At 40.4% G+C, this 17,288-nt stretch overlaps 1 protein-coding gene across 1 annotated transcript; it reads left to right on the plus strand.

Moving 5' to 3' along the window:
• Positions 1-9,649: 9,649 nt before the first annotated feature.
• On the plus strand, positions 9,650-16,035 carry LOC307161784 (uncharacterized protein; the record flags this gene model as incomplete). Its single annotated transcript, XM_079876728.1, has 7 exons — positions 9,650-9,729; positions 9,899-9,958; positions 10,162-10,218; positions 10,657-10,725; positions 12,437-13,512; positions 14,693-15,757; positions 15,903-16,035. Exons 5-7 carry the CDS (start codon positions 13,442-13,444, stop codon positions 16,033-16,035), a joined length of 1,269 nt encoding a protein of 422 aa, XP_079732854.1. The 5' UTR covers positions 9,650-9,729; positions 9,899-9,958; positions 10,162-10,218; positions 10,657-10,725; positions 12,437-13,441.
• Positions 16,036-17,288: the final 1,253 nt, after the last annotated feature.

The raw sequence follows: 17,288 nt of genomic DNA on the forward strand, positions 1-17,288 counted from the left end.
AGTTTCATTAGGTTTTGAAGAAATATACAGCTGAGTATCGTCGGCATAACAGTGGAAGCTAATTCCATATTTCCTAATGATATCTCCTAATGGTAGCATGTACAGAGTGAACAGCAGCGGTCCTAGTACTGAGCCTTGTGGTACGCCATACTGAACTTGTGATCGATGAGACATCTCTTCATTTACTGCTACAAAGATTTAAACCATGCTAGTGCAATTCCACTAATGCCAACATGGTTTTCTAGTCTATTTAAAAGAATGTTGTGGTCAATGGTGTCAAACGCAGCACTAAGATTGAGTAACACTAATAGATAGATACAACCACGATCGGATGATAAGAACAAGTCATTTGTGATTCTAACGAGAACCGTCTCAGTACTATGGTACGGTCTAAATCCGGACTGAAAATCCTCACAGATATCATTTCTTTCTAAAAAGGAACACAGTTGTGAAGATACTGCCTTTTCTAGTATCTTTGACAGAAAAGGTAGATTCGAGATCGGCCTGTAATTGACTAATTCTGTAGGATCAAGTTGCGTTTTTTTAACAAGCGGTTTAATCATAGCCAGCTTAAAGTTTTTTGGTACGTATCCTAGAGACAAAGACGAATTAATGATATTAAGAAGAGGATCTATGACCTCTGGGAGCATCTCTTTCAGTAGCTTAGTCGGTATAGGGTCTAACATACATGTTGTCGATTTAGATGATTTAACGAGTTTAGTAAATTCTTCCTCTCCTATAACAACAAATGAATCAAATTTTTCCTCAGGGAGACTACAATGCACTGCCTGATGCGATACTGTAGTAGACAGTTGCATAGTTATAATTTTGTCCCTGATATTATCAATCTTATAAGTGAAGAAGTTCATAAAATCATTACTGCTGTGCTGCTTGGAAACTTCTGTGTTTGAAGCTTTCTTTTTCGTTAGTTTAGCCACTGTTTCAAATAAAAACCTAGGATTATGTTTATTTTCTTATAATAGGGTTGAAAAATAAGCAGATCTAGCAGCTTTTAAAGCCTCTCTGTATGCAATCGAGCTCTCTTTCCATGAAATGCGAAATACATCTAGTTTTGTTTTCTTCCAGTTGCGCTCCATTTTTCTGGCTGCTCTCTTAAGGGCCCGAGTGTGCTCGTTGTACCACGGCGTTGGATTATTTTCTTTAATCTTCTTTAAGCGCAAAGGAGCAACTGTGTCTAAAGTGCTGGAAAAGAGAGAGTTAAAAGTTTCTGTTGCAATATCGAGTTCTTCTAATCTATCCGGGATGCTAAGATAATGAAACTGATCAGGAAGATTATTAATAAAGCAATCTTTAGTGGCAGAAGTGTATAAGATATTTGTAATTTGTAGTGATTACAATTTAGCTCAAAGGAATTATTAATTAATTTATAGGGAATTCAAAAGAGTCACTTATTACAACCGAGCAAATGATTCGTTCGCGGTTCATTTGAACTGGCTGTAACTATCAACTCTGCAACGGATATAAATATCCGAACTATAGTGAAACACTATATAGTTAGCAAGGTAACTTAGATCAGAAGTTTAAGACATTAAATTTGTAAGCACAATAACACAAGTAATATTTCTCTTTAAAATACAAACAAGACTTTATTGATTATTCTAACACATACAACTAATATCTAACACAGACACACACATTCATACGCGTTGCAGAAAGAAAGAGAGTAAGGAAAGATGAAGTTTTAAGAGTGAGTTTAAGAGTGAGATGATGTAATCCCAAATTTCTATGCACTTATAAGACACGACCTGAATGAACCATCAATCATTAGTTTAACCCTTTTATCGTTTCCTAGGTTATTAAATCTGTATCAAATACACCAGTTCAGCTTAAGAGTCTGGAGGCAGTACTTGCTTGTCTTTGCTTTTGGGGATTCCCCTTTGTTGTGTGTAAGGGGTTTTCCCGGTCCGTTCGTTGGCTGGTCTCCTCGTGCCTGATGTCTGGGTCACGTGGTCAGTCACGTGGCGTGCTGGCGGATGAATTGAAAGTCTTTGTCTGAAGCTGGCTTTGCAGAAGAAACGTGGCTCGAAATCTTGTCGCAAAACTTAACTTAGAACCGAGACTCACAACGGAAAAGAAAGGAAACTAAGAAAAGAAAGGAAATTGAGAGGAGTAGATGATGGCTTGAATGAAGCTGTTTAACCCATGTTCTTCAGATCTTGATTTGGGTTATTTCGTCTGCGCGTTTACATGGTTCCTAGTCTGAGAGAGCGAGAGCAGAGAGAGAGAGCTTTGTTTCTGTCTAAGATTTTTAAACTCAAAGTTTGTCCCCCCCTCCTGAAGAGATCGGACCAATTAGACACTGGCTTTGTTTGCAAAGTCATAAATCATGCGTTATCTGGGATCTCCTTACTAGCAGAGAGAACAGAGGCTACAGTTTAGCCATCATTAGTATTATAAGAATGCGAAACATTTACACAGATTTAATTCCAGCCATCTTTTGAATCATGAGCATACGATCATATTGATATGAAACACAACACACTTTCATTCAAACATCTAACAGTTATAACAATTACATAAATTGTATGGCATCTAAGCATATCAGATACACCCATCTATTGTAGAAACAATATAGAATCATGTCGTTGCATGATGCTTGATTTATAAGTCCATTGAAAATTGTTCTTGAATGATTTTATGTATAGTTATGGGTAAAATCTCAGTTCCCTGGTTTGAAGAGAAGAGAATTCTGGTATGTTCCTTCAGAGGTCCTTAAGGTGGAGGGGGTCTGGAATGTTGTGGGCTCGAGTAGCTTCTGCTGTTATCTTGATCGGGCTGAATTGTGCCATCTCTGAGCCAATCATTCTTTTCCAAGCTATCTCACATTGACCAGTTCTTCCTTTAGTTGGGCTCATCTTCTTTGAAGCTTGCATGGCCATAAAGTTCTTAGCTGGGGGTTTTCGTTGGTCAGCGGAGACTGGCTGGCTGGAGCCTTCTTTTATGGCTCTGGGGTTGGTGATTTGGTGTCTGGAATGTTCAGTTCTGTGAGAAATTATGTTTGAACAATTCACCTGGAAGATTCATTTGTGTTTGTTTCACACTCAATCCTACAAGTGATAGGTCTAACATATTTGAAACACAGAGTCGGCTTTGCAGCCTTGGCTAAATGTAATTTACACATCTATTCCATGTGATAATATTAGATCTAGAGTATGATTACGACAATGAGTAGGTCCTGACACGTGTTGTCTAACTCCAATTGAGTTTACAATGTCTTTAAATGCCAAACCCAATGCATCTTTTTCATTATCGATGTGTATATTAAAATCACCAACAATTAGTACTTTATCTGCAGCCAATACTAACTCTGATAGAAAGTCCGCAAATTCTTTGATAAAGTCTGTATGGTGCCCTGGTGGCCTGTATACAGTAGCCAGCACAGAGGCTGATGCTTCGGCCTAATTGGACTTTTTTCAGGCCTGTAGATGCTGTAGTTGGATTCAAACCATTTTATATCGCTCTTAACTGAATCACCGTGAATCTTTTGCAGACACGCTAAGCACAGTTATACTTGTTCTGTGGAGTTTCTTTGAACAAATTATCATTGACTTTTTGCAACATCGGCTTAGAGCTAGCTCAACAAGCATGCCCTAGGTGGGAGGCCGATGCCTTGTAGTGCAAAGTCAAGCCTACGGCATAGCCTTTATGGGGCTGTTTACATTTAGAGCCCGCCATTTCTGTGCCATGTGTTTTTTTCCAATTACACTGCCATTTTGGTTATATGGACAAAACAAACGTATCAATGATGTTTTTGGATGACTAGATTCATTTATAGTTCATGACCATTAGGCCACTGGGCCTTGTCTAGCAAGCTTTGCCTTTAATCTGTAATATGCCTTCAAGTGCTTTCTAACGCTCAAACAACAACACTTTCGTATCTCGACGCCAGGTCGTGTTCCGTCTTTGAGATGGGCTTCACTGAATTTCTGGCGCCCTCCCGAAAGGTTTCCTGTCGTAGAGGCTCGTTGGTCTAGGGGTATGATTCTTGCTTTGGGTGCGAGAGGTCCCGGGTTCAACTCCCGGACGAGCCCAGCGGTTTCAGAACGAGCAGCAAGTTGGCTCCTTCCTTTGCAGCACTGAGCCAAACTGTTGTGGTTTTGAAATCCTTACTGCTGCTTGTGTTCATCTGTACTACGATTCAACCAGATGACAAGCGTTTATTTCCTTCACAGAACATACTCAGAATCGCTGCCTGCCAGGGAGTACGGCTCCCTAACGACAAACGCTTTCTGTTAAAACTAGTGCCTGCTCATTCTGTTAGAGGCCAGCGTTCGGTGACTGTACAAGTGTACGCAAGTAGCCCGATCCTTCATCAGTCAGGCTCGTTGGTCTAGGGGTATGATTCTCGCTTCGGGTGCGAGAGGTCCCGGGTTCAACTCCCGGACGAGCCCTCTCACCTTTGGTATGAGTTCAAGGGTTCTCTGACTCTGTTTGCAATTGCTGCTTTTCTTTATCAACCACTTCGTATGTGGCCATTTACTGCAACCCACACAGTACTTGACGTCACGTTCTGCAGCATCAGAGGCTGATGCTTCGGCCTAATTGGACTTTTTTCAGGCCTGTAGATGCTGTAGTTGGATTCAAACCATTTTATATCGCTCTTAACTGAATCACCGTGGCTCTTTTGCAGACACGCTAAGCACAGCTATACTTGCTGTTCTGTGGAGTTTCTTTGAACAAATTATCATTGACTTTTTGCAACATCGGCTTAGAGCTAGCTCAACAAGCATGCCCTAGGTGGGAGGCCGATGCCTTGTAGTGCAAAGTCAAGCCTACGGCATAGCCTTTATGGGGCTGTTTACATTTAGAGCCCGTCATTTCTGTGCCATGTGTTTTTCTCCAATTACACTGCCATTTTGGTTATATAGACAAAACAAACGTATCAATGATGTTTTTGGATGACTAGATTCATTTATAGTTCATGACTCTTTCCCACCTGTTTTGTGCGTGGAGTCTGCCTCTCTGCTTTCGTACGCAAAGCCTTCGTTGTAGGTCCAGTGCAAAAGCAAGAAGTAGCCTTTTCCCCTTAGGCCACTGGGCCTCTTGCGCACAGTGCTTTGTGTAATTTCAGCCTGAAAGGGCACATGCACGGGCAGGCCAGAATGATGCACACAAAAACCCACCACAGCTATCAGGAGTTTGCCGGCTGTATGCTAATTCAGATCTTACGGTCATTGTTGCTTTGAACAAACCATGCTTGAATTTGACGACCCAGGTGGGACTTGAACCCACAATCTCCAGCTCCGGAGGCTGATGCCTTACCCGCGCGGCGGCCGTGGATTGTTCAGCTAAACGGCCCTAAACAGTTTCCCATTCATTTTCAATGGTAGTGCTAAACCACTACGGATGCAATATTATTTTGGCCACTAACGCTCTTTTGGCGCTCTTCCTACCCACTATCACTCTTGCGGCGCTTCATCCGGACTCGAAGAGAGAAACTTCACAGCAGCGTTCTTTTTATTCATCATATTTCAACTCATTTGGCAAAGGTAAGATACTTTATTTTATAAAACCTTATGCAAACTCGTCAACATTGCCCTTTTGGGAATTGTTTGTTAACGAACTTTACCCTGCCTGGTTTTCTTTTCTCCAATTAATCGTATGATGGTTAACGCACGCTAAATTATGAATGCACATACCTTTCATCTTCGTTTTTGTGCTTTGTTTTTTTGTGTTTATCTTTGTATTAGATTAGTTTCCCCCGTGATAACACACACATAATGCTCCTCCTTTAAGAGAGCTTGCCAAATTAACTATTTGTCATCTTTAACACTTCACCTGTTGATTACAAGCTAAATTTTGAATGGGCTTGACCATTATTTTCAACTTTTGTAATGTTTATGAGATTGCATATATTTAAAAGACGAGATGTCATAATGTTCGTTCGCCCTATGAGAACATTTTCTTTCTAATTATCCATGTTTTTACCACATTAAAAGTATTAGGGCCTACAGCAACATTATTTTGTAGTAGAATCTCAATAACCATATATTTCCCATTGTTGCATGTACACAGTACATAGGACATACATGGCATTAAATGATTACAGATAAAACAAGAATATCAATATTTTTATAAACTTGCATTGATTGAGGTAGTATATATCTGATTGAATGAGGTAGTGTCAGATCTATTTGTAATAGCGCTGTGCAAATGGCAGTGTAAACAAATGGCAGTAGTGCAAAAAGAGAGTCATTAAGGTACAGAAATGCAAATGTTGGTAGGTGAGGGAAAATGGTGGGGAGTGTGTATGTGTGTGTAGAGTTCAGAGCAGCTTGAAAGAAGTGTAAGTACTCTTTCACTTTCCTTCCTTGTCCTCTGGAGACCCTACAGTTCCTTTAAATAAGTCAAATTTGACCCAGAGCAGCTTCTGTATACTAAAATCTAAAGCAGCAATACACAAATTATTTAAAAAAATTAAAGATGTACATGTTAATTATATACATCTAATAAACCCCCTCATATGTCACAGGCCAGCATGCAAAAAAAATTCAGTTTCTTTCCTGGGAGGATCAAAGTTATTTTCCGCAAGGGACCTCGAGGATACCTCCATCAGGATCCAACTGATGCAGCTAAGCTGCTCAAGGACAACACTTCTCTGCAGGACAAGTCTGCACCTCTGAGGGAGGATATAGTCAAACAAAATGCCCTGACTGTGGTCGGACAGAGAGGAGGGGATGTCTCAGACAGGACAGAGGTGCTGGGGGAATACATCTTGCAGTTTGGTAAATATAAGGGGAAATCCTTCCGTTGGCTTTTGGAAAATGATGTAGGCTACACAATCTACCTCATAAAGCACACAGAGAAAGAAGAGGCTGCTGGAGTGTTTATGACAGAGGGGCACAGCAAGGCCAGCTTGTTGACATTTCTGGGTTATGCCCGCAGCTTTGAAGAAATCCAGTCTCTTCTATGTTATGAGTTGGAAAAGCCCACAACTCGTGCAGCCTCAGAGGATGATCAGCTGGTTGGCTTTGGCTCTCGTGCCAAGAGCACCTGGCGGGAGGTGTGGGACAGCAGGGCTGATGGCTATGCAGCCTTCATCATGAGGACTAAGTGTTTTTCAGGGACTCAGATGTACAGACTGCAACAGTACCTGAGAAACAAGGAGTCGGCCTCTGTCTCCTCTCCACCAGTTCTTGCTGCAAGTGCACCTGATGAACCCATAAGTAGGTTTTTTTATTCAGTATGAAAAAAATGTGTTAGTTTTTTTGTAACTGTATTCATTTACATCAAAATACAACTCCGCCATGGAACATATGCTTTTAACCAAAATAACTGAAGTACAATGTATTGTTTCTGTCTGTGTCACAGTGATGGATGATGATGAGGACCTGGAGAAAGCAATGCTGAGTTTATCGCCCACCAAGGAACCGGTACAGTGTTGTAAGTACAGACTTTCTACTGACTGAACATTCAAAATTGAGTTTGGCTCAAACAGTGTTATTAAATGCGAGTCTTCTATACCATTGAATACTTTTGTGTGTTGCCAGATGCTGCTCCATCATCATCATCATTTGCAGTACCAGGAAAAGCCACAGGAATTGAAAAATGTTTTGTAAAAGTTCACACATGTTGGATCGAGCCACAATGAATTGCTCTCCAAAACACAACCATGAATTAAACCGTTCTTTTTTGTGTGTTTTCTGTGTTCTGGCCATATTCTGGCCATGTTCCACTAATGTTATGTTTGCATGCTGATGTTCCTAGCAACCAATAGGGTTCATGAATTGATTTCCTCAATGGTGAGGGTAAGTAACAATTTTTTTTCTTCATGCATGTTATTTAAGGTAGGAAAAATCATATTGCTTCCCCTGCTTAGACTAATAAAGGCTGACAAAGATTATTATAATTGAGCATCAATCCATACAAAAATGCATGTATGAATAAAGTGTATTACCACTATATTACCATTCAAATATTATATCAGAATGAAGTACCTTCTGAATTGATAAGACTTAGCAGGTGAAGTAATATTTTAGTGGTTTGTGTCTTTACCAAGACTGATTGTTTCATGTTTCTACAGTGCCCTCCACAATTATTGAACCCCCTGGGAAATATGATCAAAATTGGCTGTAAAAAATAAATCTGCATCGATTATCCTTGTGATCTTTCATTCAAAAAATGTGCAAAATTCTAACCTTTCATTGAAGTAAAAGAATTGAAAGTGGGGGGAAATCACATTATGAAATAAATGTTTTTCTCCAAAACACGTTGGCCACAATTATTGAAACCCTTTTATTAAATACTTTTTGCAATCTCCTTTTGCCAAGATAACAGCTCTGAGTCTTCTCCTATAATGCCTGATGAGTTTGGAGAATAACTGACAAGAGATCAGAGACCATTCCTCCATACAGAATCTCTCCAGATCCTTCAGATTCCCAGATCCATGTTGGTGCTTCTCCTCTTCAGTTCAGCCCACTCATCAGGTCAGGGGACTGAGACGGTCATGGCAGAAGCTTCATTTTGTGCTCCACAACAAATTTTTGTTTTGATTTTGATGTTTGTTTTGGATCGTTGTCCTGATGGAAGATCCAACCACGGCATATTATAAGATTTCTAGCAGAAGGCGTCAGGTTTTGATTTTTTATCTGTTGATATTTGATAGAATCCACAATGCCATGTATCTGAACAAGAAGTCCAGGACCTCCAGCAGAAAAATATGCCCACAACATTAAAGATCCAATGGTATATTAAATTGTACACATGGGGTACTTTTTATCCTTGTGTTCACCAAACCCATCTAGTGTGTTTGCTGCCAAAAAGCTCTGTTTTAGTCTCATCTGACCACAGAACCCTGTGTTGTTTGAAGATCCAGTCGTGTCTGACAATTAAATTTGCTGGAATTTGTTTTTGGATGAGCGAGGAGGTTTTTTTTTAAACCCTCCCAAACAACATGTGGGGATGTAGGGGTTGTTTGGTAATTTTTTTTTTTAGGCTTTCTGACCCTAAGACTCAACTAATCTCTGCAATTCTCCATCTGTGATCCTTGGAGAGTCTTTGGCCACTCAAACTTTCATACTCGCCGTGCATTAAGACAGTATAGACACACATCCTTTTCCTGGCAGATTCATAACATCTTTAGTTGGTTATAACTTCTTAATTATTGCCCTGATGGTCAAAATGGGGATTTTCAATTCTTTAGCTATTTTCTTACAGCCACTTTCTATTTTGTGAAGCTCAACAATCTTTTGCTACGCATCAGAACTGTATTCTGTGGTTTTACTCATTGTGATGGATGATTAAGGGGATTTGGCCTTTGTGTTTCCTCATATTTAAACTTCTGTGAAACACGAAGTCATAGCTGGACAGTTTCATGTTCCTAGTCACCCTGGTGTACTAAAAAAGGTAAATATTAATGGGAATATACTTCAGAGATATTTTACTCGTAAAAAAATCTAGGGGTTTCAATAATTGTGGCCAACATGTTTTGGAGAAAAACATTTATTTCATAATGTGATTTCCCCCCACTTTCAATTCTTTTACTTCAATGAAAGGTTAGAATTTTGCACATTTTTTGAATGAAAGATCACAAGGATAATCGATGCAGATTTATTTTTTACAGCCAATTTTGATCATATTTACCAGGGGGTTCAATAATTGTGGAGGGCACTGTAACTAACATAATAATATCTATTTTAGTACCAGCTGCTTCACTGTCCAGACCACCTGCTGACACCCAAAGGAAACAGCATGAGCCACTAGTAGATGGTAATTGCAGTGTAGTTTGTTTCTCCATCTGCAAAATTTTCATATTAATGCAATAAATGAATTGTCTTGTGCACTGTGGTAATATCAGTTATACTTCAATAATTTACTGATGAATGCTTTTTGTTATCCGCTTGTCTTTCCTTCCTTGTGGCCCCCACCATGCCTACAGTGAAGAGACCTATGCCCCTTCCTCCTGAACTGCAGTTTATGGTGAATGTCTCAACACCAGGTGTGTATCACGGGCTGATTTTCATATTCAGTTTTATTTTCTCCTAAACAATGTTTACACTGTGGCCCATATGGGTGTTATAAGTTTCTTCAAGGCTGTACAGCAGTGTTAACAAATATAGTAATTAAGTTAATAAATAAATGATGCAATATAAAGCAATCAAGTTTATTGGTTTTAACTGAACCATATATTGATCTTTTCAGGAACCCTCCCACCTTCTGAGACCTCCTCTTCCCCTCATAAACCTGAGCCACCACACAGTAAGATGTTTTCATAACTCTTTTCTCAAGTGTTACTGGGCCCGAATGTGTCCCTTTATTATACAGTCTATAATGAGAAGAATAAAAAGTGTAAATGTTATGACATCCAGAGATGGGCACAAATACATGAAAATGTATATAAAATAAAATTACAAAATACCTCAGTTGAAATGGATCAAAATAAAATATCAAATACTGTGTGGAGAAAATGTATTTAAATACAAATACAGTATTTTGTATTTTGAAAATACAAAAATACTAAACGTAAATGTATTTAAATACAAAATATATTTAATTTATTTTTTCAAAGACATTCAAATACAAAATAGTATTTTATATTTCAAATACGTATTTTAAATTAAATGTATCTGAAATATTGCCCATCCCTGATGGCATTGCACTAATCTACTTTTTCTGTTTTCATCCTTGTTCTCTCAGGAGGTCCTTCTGTTGGTGTTCCCCCATCGACACTCAGACCAGTCCCTCATACACCTGAGACACCACACAGTAAGATGTTTTTATAACTACATTGAAGATGTTACTATGGCCAAAATATGTTTTCATTTATTATACAATCTGTGATAATAATACAATGTGTGAAAATGACTACATGTTCTATTTAATTTAATTCAAATTTATTTGCATAGTGCTTTTCACAATACATATCGTTTCAAAGCAGCTTTACAGAAAATGCATGAGTCTACTCTACAATTCAAAGTGATTTTTTCAGTTATGCGTTTCAGAGATGTACATATAAAAATTACAGTTAGCTAATAATGTATAAATTTGATGCTGAAACAAGAGCTCATTTAAAGGGGTGATGAACTGAGAAATCATGAACTGAGAAATGAACTGAGTTTCCTTGAGCTTTTGACATATAAGAGATCATCATACTATAATAATATCCTGTAAGTTTCAGAACTGAAAACTACCTTGTTAGTCCAATAAAAGCTTTTATAGACATCAGGCTCAGCAAACGACTCGTTTTTCAAAGTGGGGAACTATGACGTCAAAGAGGATAAAACACTGCCTCCACAAAAGAAGATCAACGCCTACTTCAACACGGCCTGTTTAGCCCCGCCCACCGATTCGCCCAAACATGCTAAATAACATAGGACGACATGATAATTGCTACCGGATCGAGCTACTTACAAGCAATAAACATGCTGTTTACTAAATATTGTGCAGTGCCTGTTTGTGGAAGAAGACAGTCATAAGCTTCCTTCGGATTCCAGCATGGTTAAACTTTATTAAATCAGTCAATCACAATTTCCCGACACGGATCTGCCAGCAACATGTAAGTAACCATGTGTATTCTAATGCCTGATCTGCGATCAGTGATTTCGGTGTAATTATTCAAGTTCAGATATTTCTCTTAAAATCGTTCAATACTGTTTATGCATCAGTGACTAAACGATCAACTTCACATAATTTCTCGTAGTATTATGAAAATAATCTTTTTTTAAACTGTTATTAAATTATATAGCCTACAGAAAGCTATCAAAGAACGATCCCTTTCGCCCAAGCTGTCAATCAAACAGCACAGCGCGAGCCGCGAGAGCTTATCTGGACACTTACCAAACTCGTGATGACATAATGACACTGTTACACTACACAACGAAGCTCTTACTGTGTACTCACATCGTGTTTGCATTGTGATTTGGTGTAAGCATTTGTGAGAGTGCAAAAATTGCGTTGCAATGATAAGATCTTTATTCACGCGATCAACAGACTGTCTTTCATCTGCTCAGTGCTCATCATGCTGCAACCTTTCATGTGATGGAATAGATTTAAATATAATGCTTTAAACGATACTTTTCACGATTTGTTAATCTCGATAGCTGTAATAGTAAAAACGTAGTAAAAGTTTTCGAGAGAGTTCATGTAATACTAGCTATTTCATTGCAAGCATGTCAGCCAATCACAGCAGTGGGCGTTTACACTGCAGTCTCACAGCAGACACGCCCCTTAAAACAGAGCGTTCAAATCTGAGGCAGAAATCAGGCTTGGAAAAATGGCTTTTATTTATAAATTATGACAATTTTCTTATGTAAAAATCATACTAACATTATAAGGTCACCCCAGGCAACATTATAAAATAATAAAACAATCCAGTTCATGACCCCTTTAAGTAATGAATACATGTTTGATAATAGATGATTGGAATAAATAGAAAACAAGTCACTAATTATGTTTTTGTTTTTCCTTGTTCCCACAGCAGGGCCTTCTGCTTTTGTTGCCCCACCGGCACAGAGACCAGATCAGGACATAAGCGGTTGGACCTGAAAGTGTGGATGAAGACAGAGCTCCAATCTCTGGGACTGTGGCCTGGGTCCCACCATTTGCTCAAGCCAGGAAACGCCCTTTCATTACGTCGTCTCCCGCCACAGCCAGAACTCATTGACACTGTGTCAGTGCTCCCATCCCGCAATTTCTTTCAGCTCCATCCATTTTTTATTTGGAAACCAGAAAGTGACATCATGGTGAGACTGAGAAATAATTATATTCTCCCATGTCTTCATGGTTGTCCAAAGCCAGATGTAGTCTCAGCCGGTGTGGGTAGGCCTCGAGTGATTGTTGGCACCAGTGGACAGTACTACATCTTTGCTTCACGCCTCCGCTGCAGGATGTGCAAGAGGATCTGGTTTGCTGACAGTCCTCAGTGGACGGAGAAACTGCCAAAGCACTTCACAAACATTCTGCCAGCATTCCTAACTTACAAGAAGGCCATTTGTAAGTCTGTGCTTCATGAGCTGAGGCGCACTGGCAAGTCACCTTCAGACATGGCAAACCAGGTGAATGAGCTGATGCACCTGAAATATGAACAAGCTCACCTGGCATATCTTCACAGCATACAGAACGCCTGGGATGCTGAGGTTGGGGTTTACGGGCAGACGACTCTTGGTCACCTAGTGAGGAAGGATAACATTCCACAGTCTTTTGGAGCCTATGATGATGCAGATGGGTGGTGTGGAGTCTCTGTCTCTGCTCACTACCTGACTGACTGCCTCATTGATGAGTTCCGGCGCCAACAGCCGGCTATCACTAAGCTCCTGCAGGGCACTTTTGGACAGGTGTTGCGGTCTGACCACACCAGGAAGGTGGCACGAAAAGTGACCTTGTCATCTGGTACCATGTCAAGCTATGCAGTTATGAATGCGAATTGGATGATTGCCTCCTGGGTGACGGTGCAGTCTGAGAGAGAGAAGTCCCTTGAACCCCCATGTACCAGGGGTTAGCAAGGAGGTACAATGATGCAGGGGTGGAGAAGGCCAATTACCACTGGGTAGACAGGTGAGAAATATCTGCATCTCCTTCCACTATCACTCATAACATACATGATATTTGTAACTCTCAAAGAGTAGGGACGTAACGATTCAATCAACTCACGGTGCGATACAAATCACGATACTGGTTTCACGATACAATTTTTTTTAAACAAATGTGATTTTTGACAAATTATAAATGAAAAAGTGTCCTTTTATTATTTTTTCATACAAAATGTTGCACATTTCTTTTTAAAATTGAAATATATTTTGACAAATAATAAAACTACATTGACATTTTAAAACCAATCCAGAGAAAGTCCCTTCAAGGTTGTTTCATCTCAGTCTTTCTGTCCGTCTGGTCAAGAGGCTGGACACTGGTACCTTCACACACTCATCTTGCACAGAGGAATAGCTGAAATAAAAAGACTAGGTAAAATTAGTGCCACATTGACTGGGTTTCACATTGTAATAAAGGCAAGATTATAATTTCATGTTATAATTTGTATCATTACACTAGCAAGAGTAAAAAAATAAATAAATAAATAAAACATATTTAGAAAAATATGCCATATAAATCAACAAATTATAAAAAAAATTACAAGCCATGTACACATTCAGAGAAAGAGAGTAAAATAAATACAACACCTGGTTGCCATGAAAACACTGATGCACCTTGTGATCTCCGTGATCTCACTTGTTGCCATGAGTGGGGCTCCGGATCCGCCGGTCTGTGTAGTTTGGCCTATTAATGCCTTTTACATGCAGACGGAGGTGACTGGAGCTTCCCACTATGGTGATTATTATTAGTCTACGGAGAGTCAAAATGCCGCCACTTCTCCGATGGTGTTTGACGGTGCGTGCACACACTGGCGCGGCACGAACGAAGCAAAACGATCGTTTTCAGTTCATTCCTATGAAAGTTGAGCTTCACGTTCACAAGCTCAAGTTCCATACTGTGCCAGTGTGCACGCACCGTCCGTAACGATAGCTGCTCGCTGCTATTGTGCCTGTAAAGTAAGCGAGGTTCACAGTATACAGTAAATGCCCCTGCTGTTTAAAACGTGTATCGCGATTCGTTTAACATCTCAACCGACTTGAATCGTCACATAATTTTATTGCTTTTCAACCGATTGCAAATTAATCGTTACATCCCTATCAAAGAGTAATTTTTGTAATACTAATCAGTTCCTCCTACTTGTGTTCAGGGATTGCTGCGCACCATTCAGAATCTCTGACCTTCACCACGGAGAGCACCTCAACTGGGATGCCTGGAGTACCACACAATCCATCATCACTGAGGCCACTGCTGGGCCTTTGGAGAACACCTGTGCATCCCGTACACAATACAACCCCAACATTGTGGTGAAGTTGGATTTGTTTCACTGTATGAGGCGTTTCACACGGGAGTGCACTTCAGAGCATCATCCCCTCTACAGCACCTTTTGTCAGCTCCTCTCTGCTGCCTTTTCTGTCGTGGATCAGGAAGACCTGCAGAAGCTCAGGGATGCTTATCAGTTCTGTGGAATTCAGCCACCAAGTCCTACAAAACAGCACATCAGAGAGCACTGTAGGACCAGAATTCCACAGCCAACAGAACTGATAGACAGAGTGGAGAAAGTTCTTCTGCATTTCCACCTGACCACAGACCCAAACAACTTACCTCTCTTCAAACCATCTATGCTGAAGACATGGCGTATCCAGAGGGTGCACATTCTCCGTGGGTGCCTCAGTGACCCTGAGGTCACAGAGGGAATCCTGTACAGGTATGGGGGAACTCTGCAGCTTAATCATGTCCCTGGTGAAGGTGCAAAAGTCCCCATATGGATTCCAGTCAGAGGGACCTCACAACAGGAGGGGTATCATTTCCACCAGGCCCAGTGGATTACTGGAACTCATGTGTCCTGCGAATTGTTCCAGGCCCAGGGCATGACAGGGGTGGCACGATGGAACTACCAGAGGCTTCTGGACCTTAAGCAGCCAGATGTAATCCTCCCACCTGTTTTTGATCCAGTACTGATAACTGAGCTAAACTCAGCTTCAAAGAGAGTGACTGGGAAAGGGACACGGGAGAGAAGTTTGGCCTTGAATACAGAGAGCCAGAGTGCCGTCCAGTTCAACTTGATTGGAACAAGCATAGGGTGCAAAAGAAAGATGATTATTCTGTTCTTGTGCCTCTCCCCCCTGACCCAACACCATCCACAAACCCAGCACCACCCACTGCTGTGCCTGTGTCCCAGTTCCCCCAAATTAAACCTGCTACAATCCTTAAGGTACAGATGTTGTCCCAAGGAAGCATGGAACCTCCAGTTAAAATGGGTAAGTTAATACCTAATAGAATTGTAAATTACTTTTTGTACTCATCAAGATAATCTCAGAAAATTAGTTAAATAACAATTAACTTTTTCTTTGTTCCAGAAACCTCAAATACCCCACCCCTGCCTTTGCAGTCCTCACCAAGGAGTGCCCGCACTGGACCAATCAAGACTGGTGGACGGGTGTTCGTCTTGGACCACAAACGATGGACAACATCAATGAAGGAGGCTATTGACGGCCTCCTAGACAATTACCATGGACAGAAAGACATGTTGAAGCTTGTGGATCAAGACTATGCAGCTATGGTCCATCATTCTGCCACAGATCCAAACAGTCTGCTTCATCCCACAACCAAATACCATATAACGCAGTACATAAAACACCTGGCCAAACAGGTGAACACAAGTTCATCACTGAACACCAGTGCAGAAAAACTTTTGGAGACACAAAAACTGTGGCAAAGTTTAACTGAGGGAAGTGAGACAGTCCATGTCCCAGTTGTAGAACTGCCACCAGCCATTGTGAATCCAGCAGATCAGATCTCACAGCCAGCATCTGATAAGCCACTAACACAGGAGAATGTACAGAAAATAGTACAGGACATATTGCTACATCAGCAGGAGCAGCAACAGCAGCAGCAACAAAAACCCAGACAGACGAAAAAATGTCTTGCGTGTGGGCAGCCAAAATCCCGCTTCCAAAGTGACGGATCATCAATTCATCACTTTTATCAACAAGGGCCTGTTAGATATCACTACTGCTCCACAAAGGTGTTTAAAGCCTATTCTATAGAGGGACTGACAAATCCTAGAATGGCCTTTGAAGAGTTTGCACAGACTGACTTCTTTCAGCGTGAACTGCAATTAACAAAGCGCAGAGTGGAAGACAAAGCTGAAAAGAAGAGGAAACTCCCGGACCCTCAACCTCAGGGAAGAATGTGCCGTTTCTGTCGCACAGAGCTAAAGCAGGGCCCAAACAGCAAACATATTCACACAGGGTTTCCAGGAGTGGCAGGAAAATATATTTACTGCCCAGCTAAAGTCCTCGCCTTATATAAAGACAGAGGCATGGTACAGGAAATGACATGGAGGGAATTTCAAACCTCATCATTCTATGGCATGGAAAAGGAGAGGTGGTCAGCAGAGAGAAAGAAATAGAAATTCGGCACTTTTAAGCATACTCTTGATACATTTCATATTTTAATCATCCATTGTTTTCAAGTTGCACCATTCTGTTGCTCCATCCATTCCTTTCAATTACATACACATTTTAACCGGTCATTGTTTTTATGTTCTTCACATCCTGTCCTTAACATAACATCCATCCTAGCACAGGAGTTCTAAATCGAGCATATTCTGGTAAATTGCTACTATTTGTGAAATGTGTACTGATTAATCTGATTGATTTTGTACTTTTTTTCTTGTGTGGGATCTGTATATCAGAACTGATAGTTATTTCTCATTATAAACTTTTTTTTATATACTTGTT

This window comes from Squalius cephalus, assembly GCF_949319135.1.
Source record: "Squalius cephalus genome assembly, chromosome: 7".
In the NCBI taxonomy this organism is placed as follows: Eukaryota; Metazoa; Chordata; class Actinopteri; order Cypriniformes; family Leuciscidae; genus Squalius; species Squalius cephalus.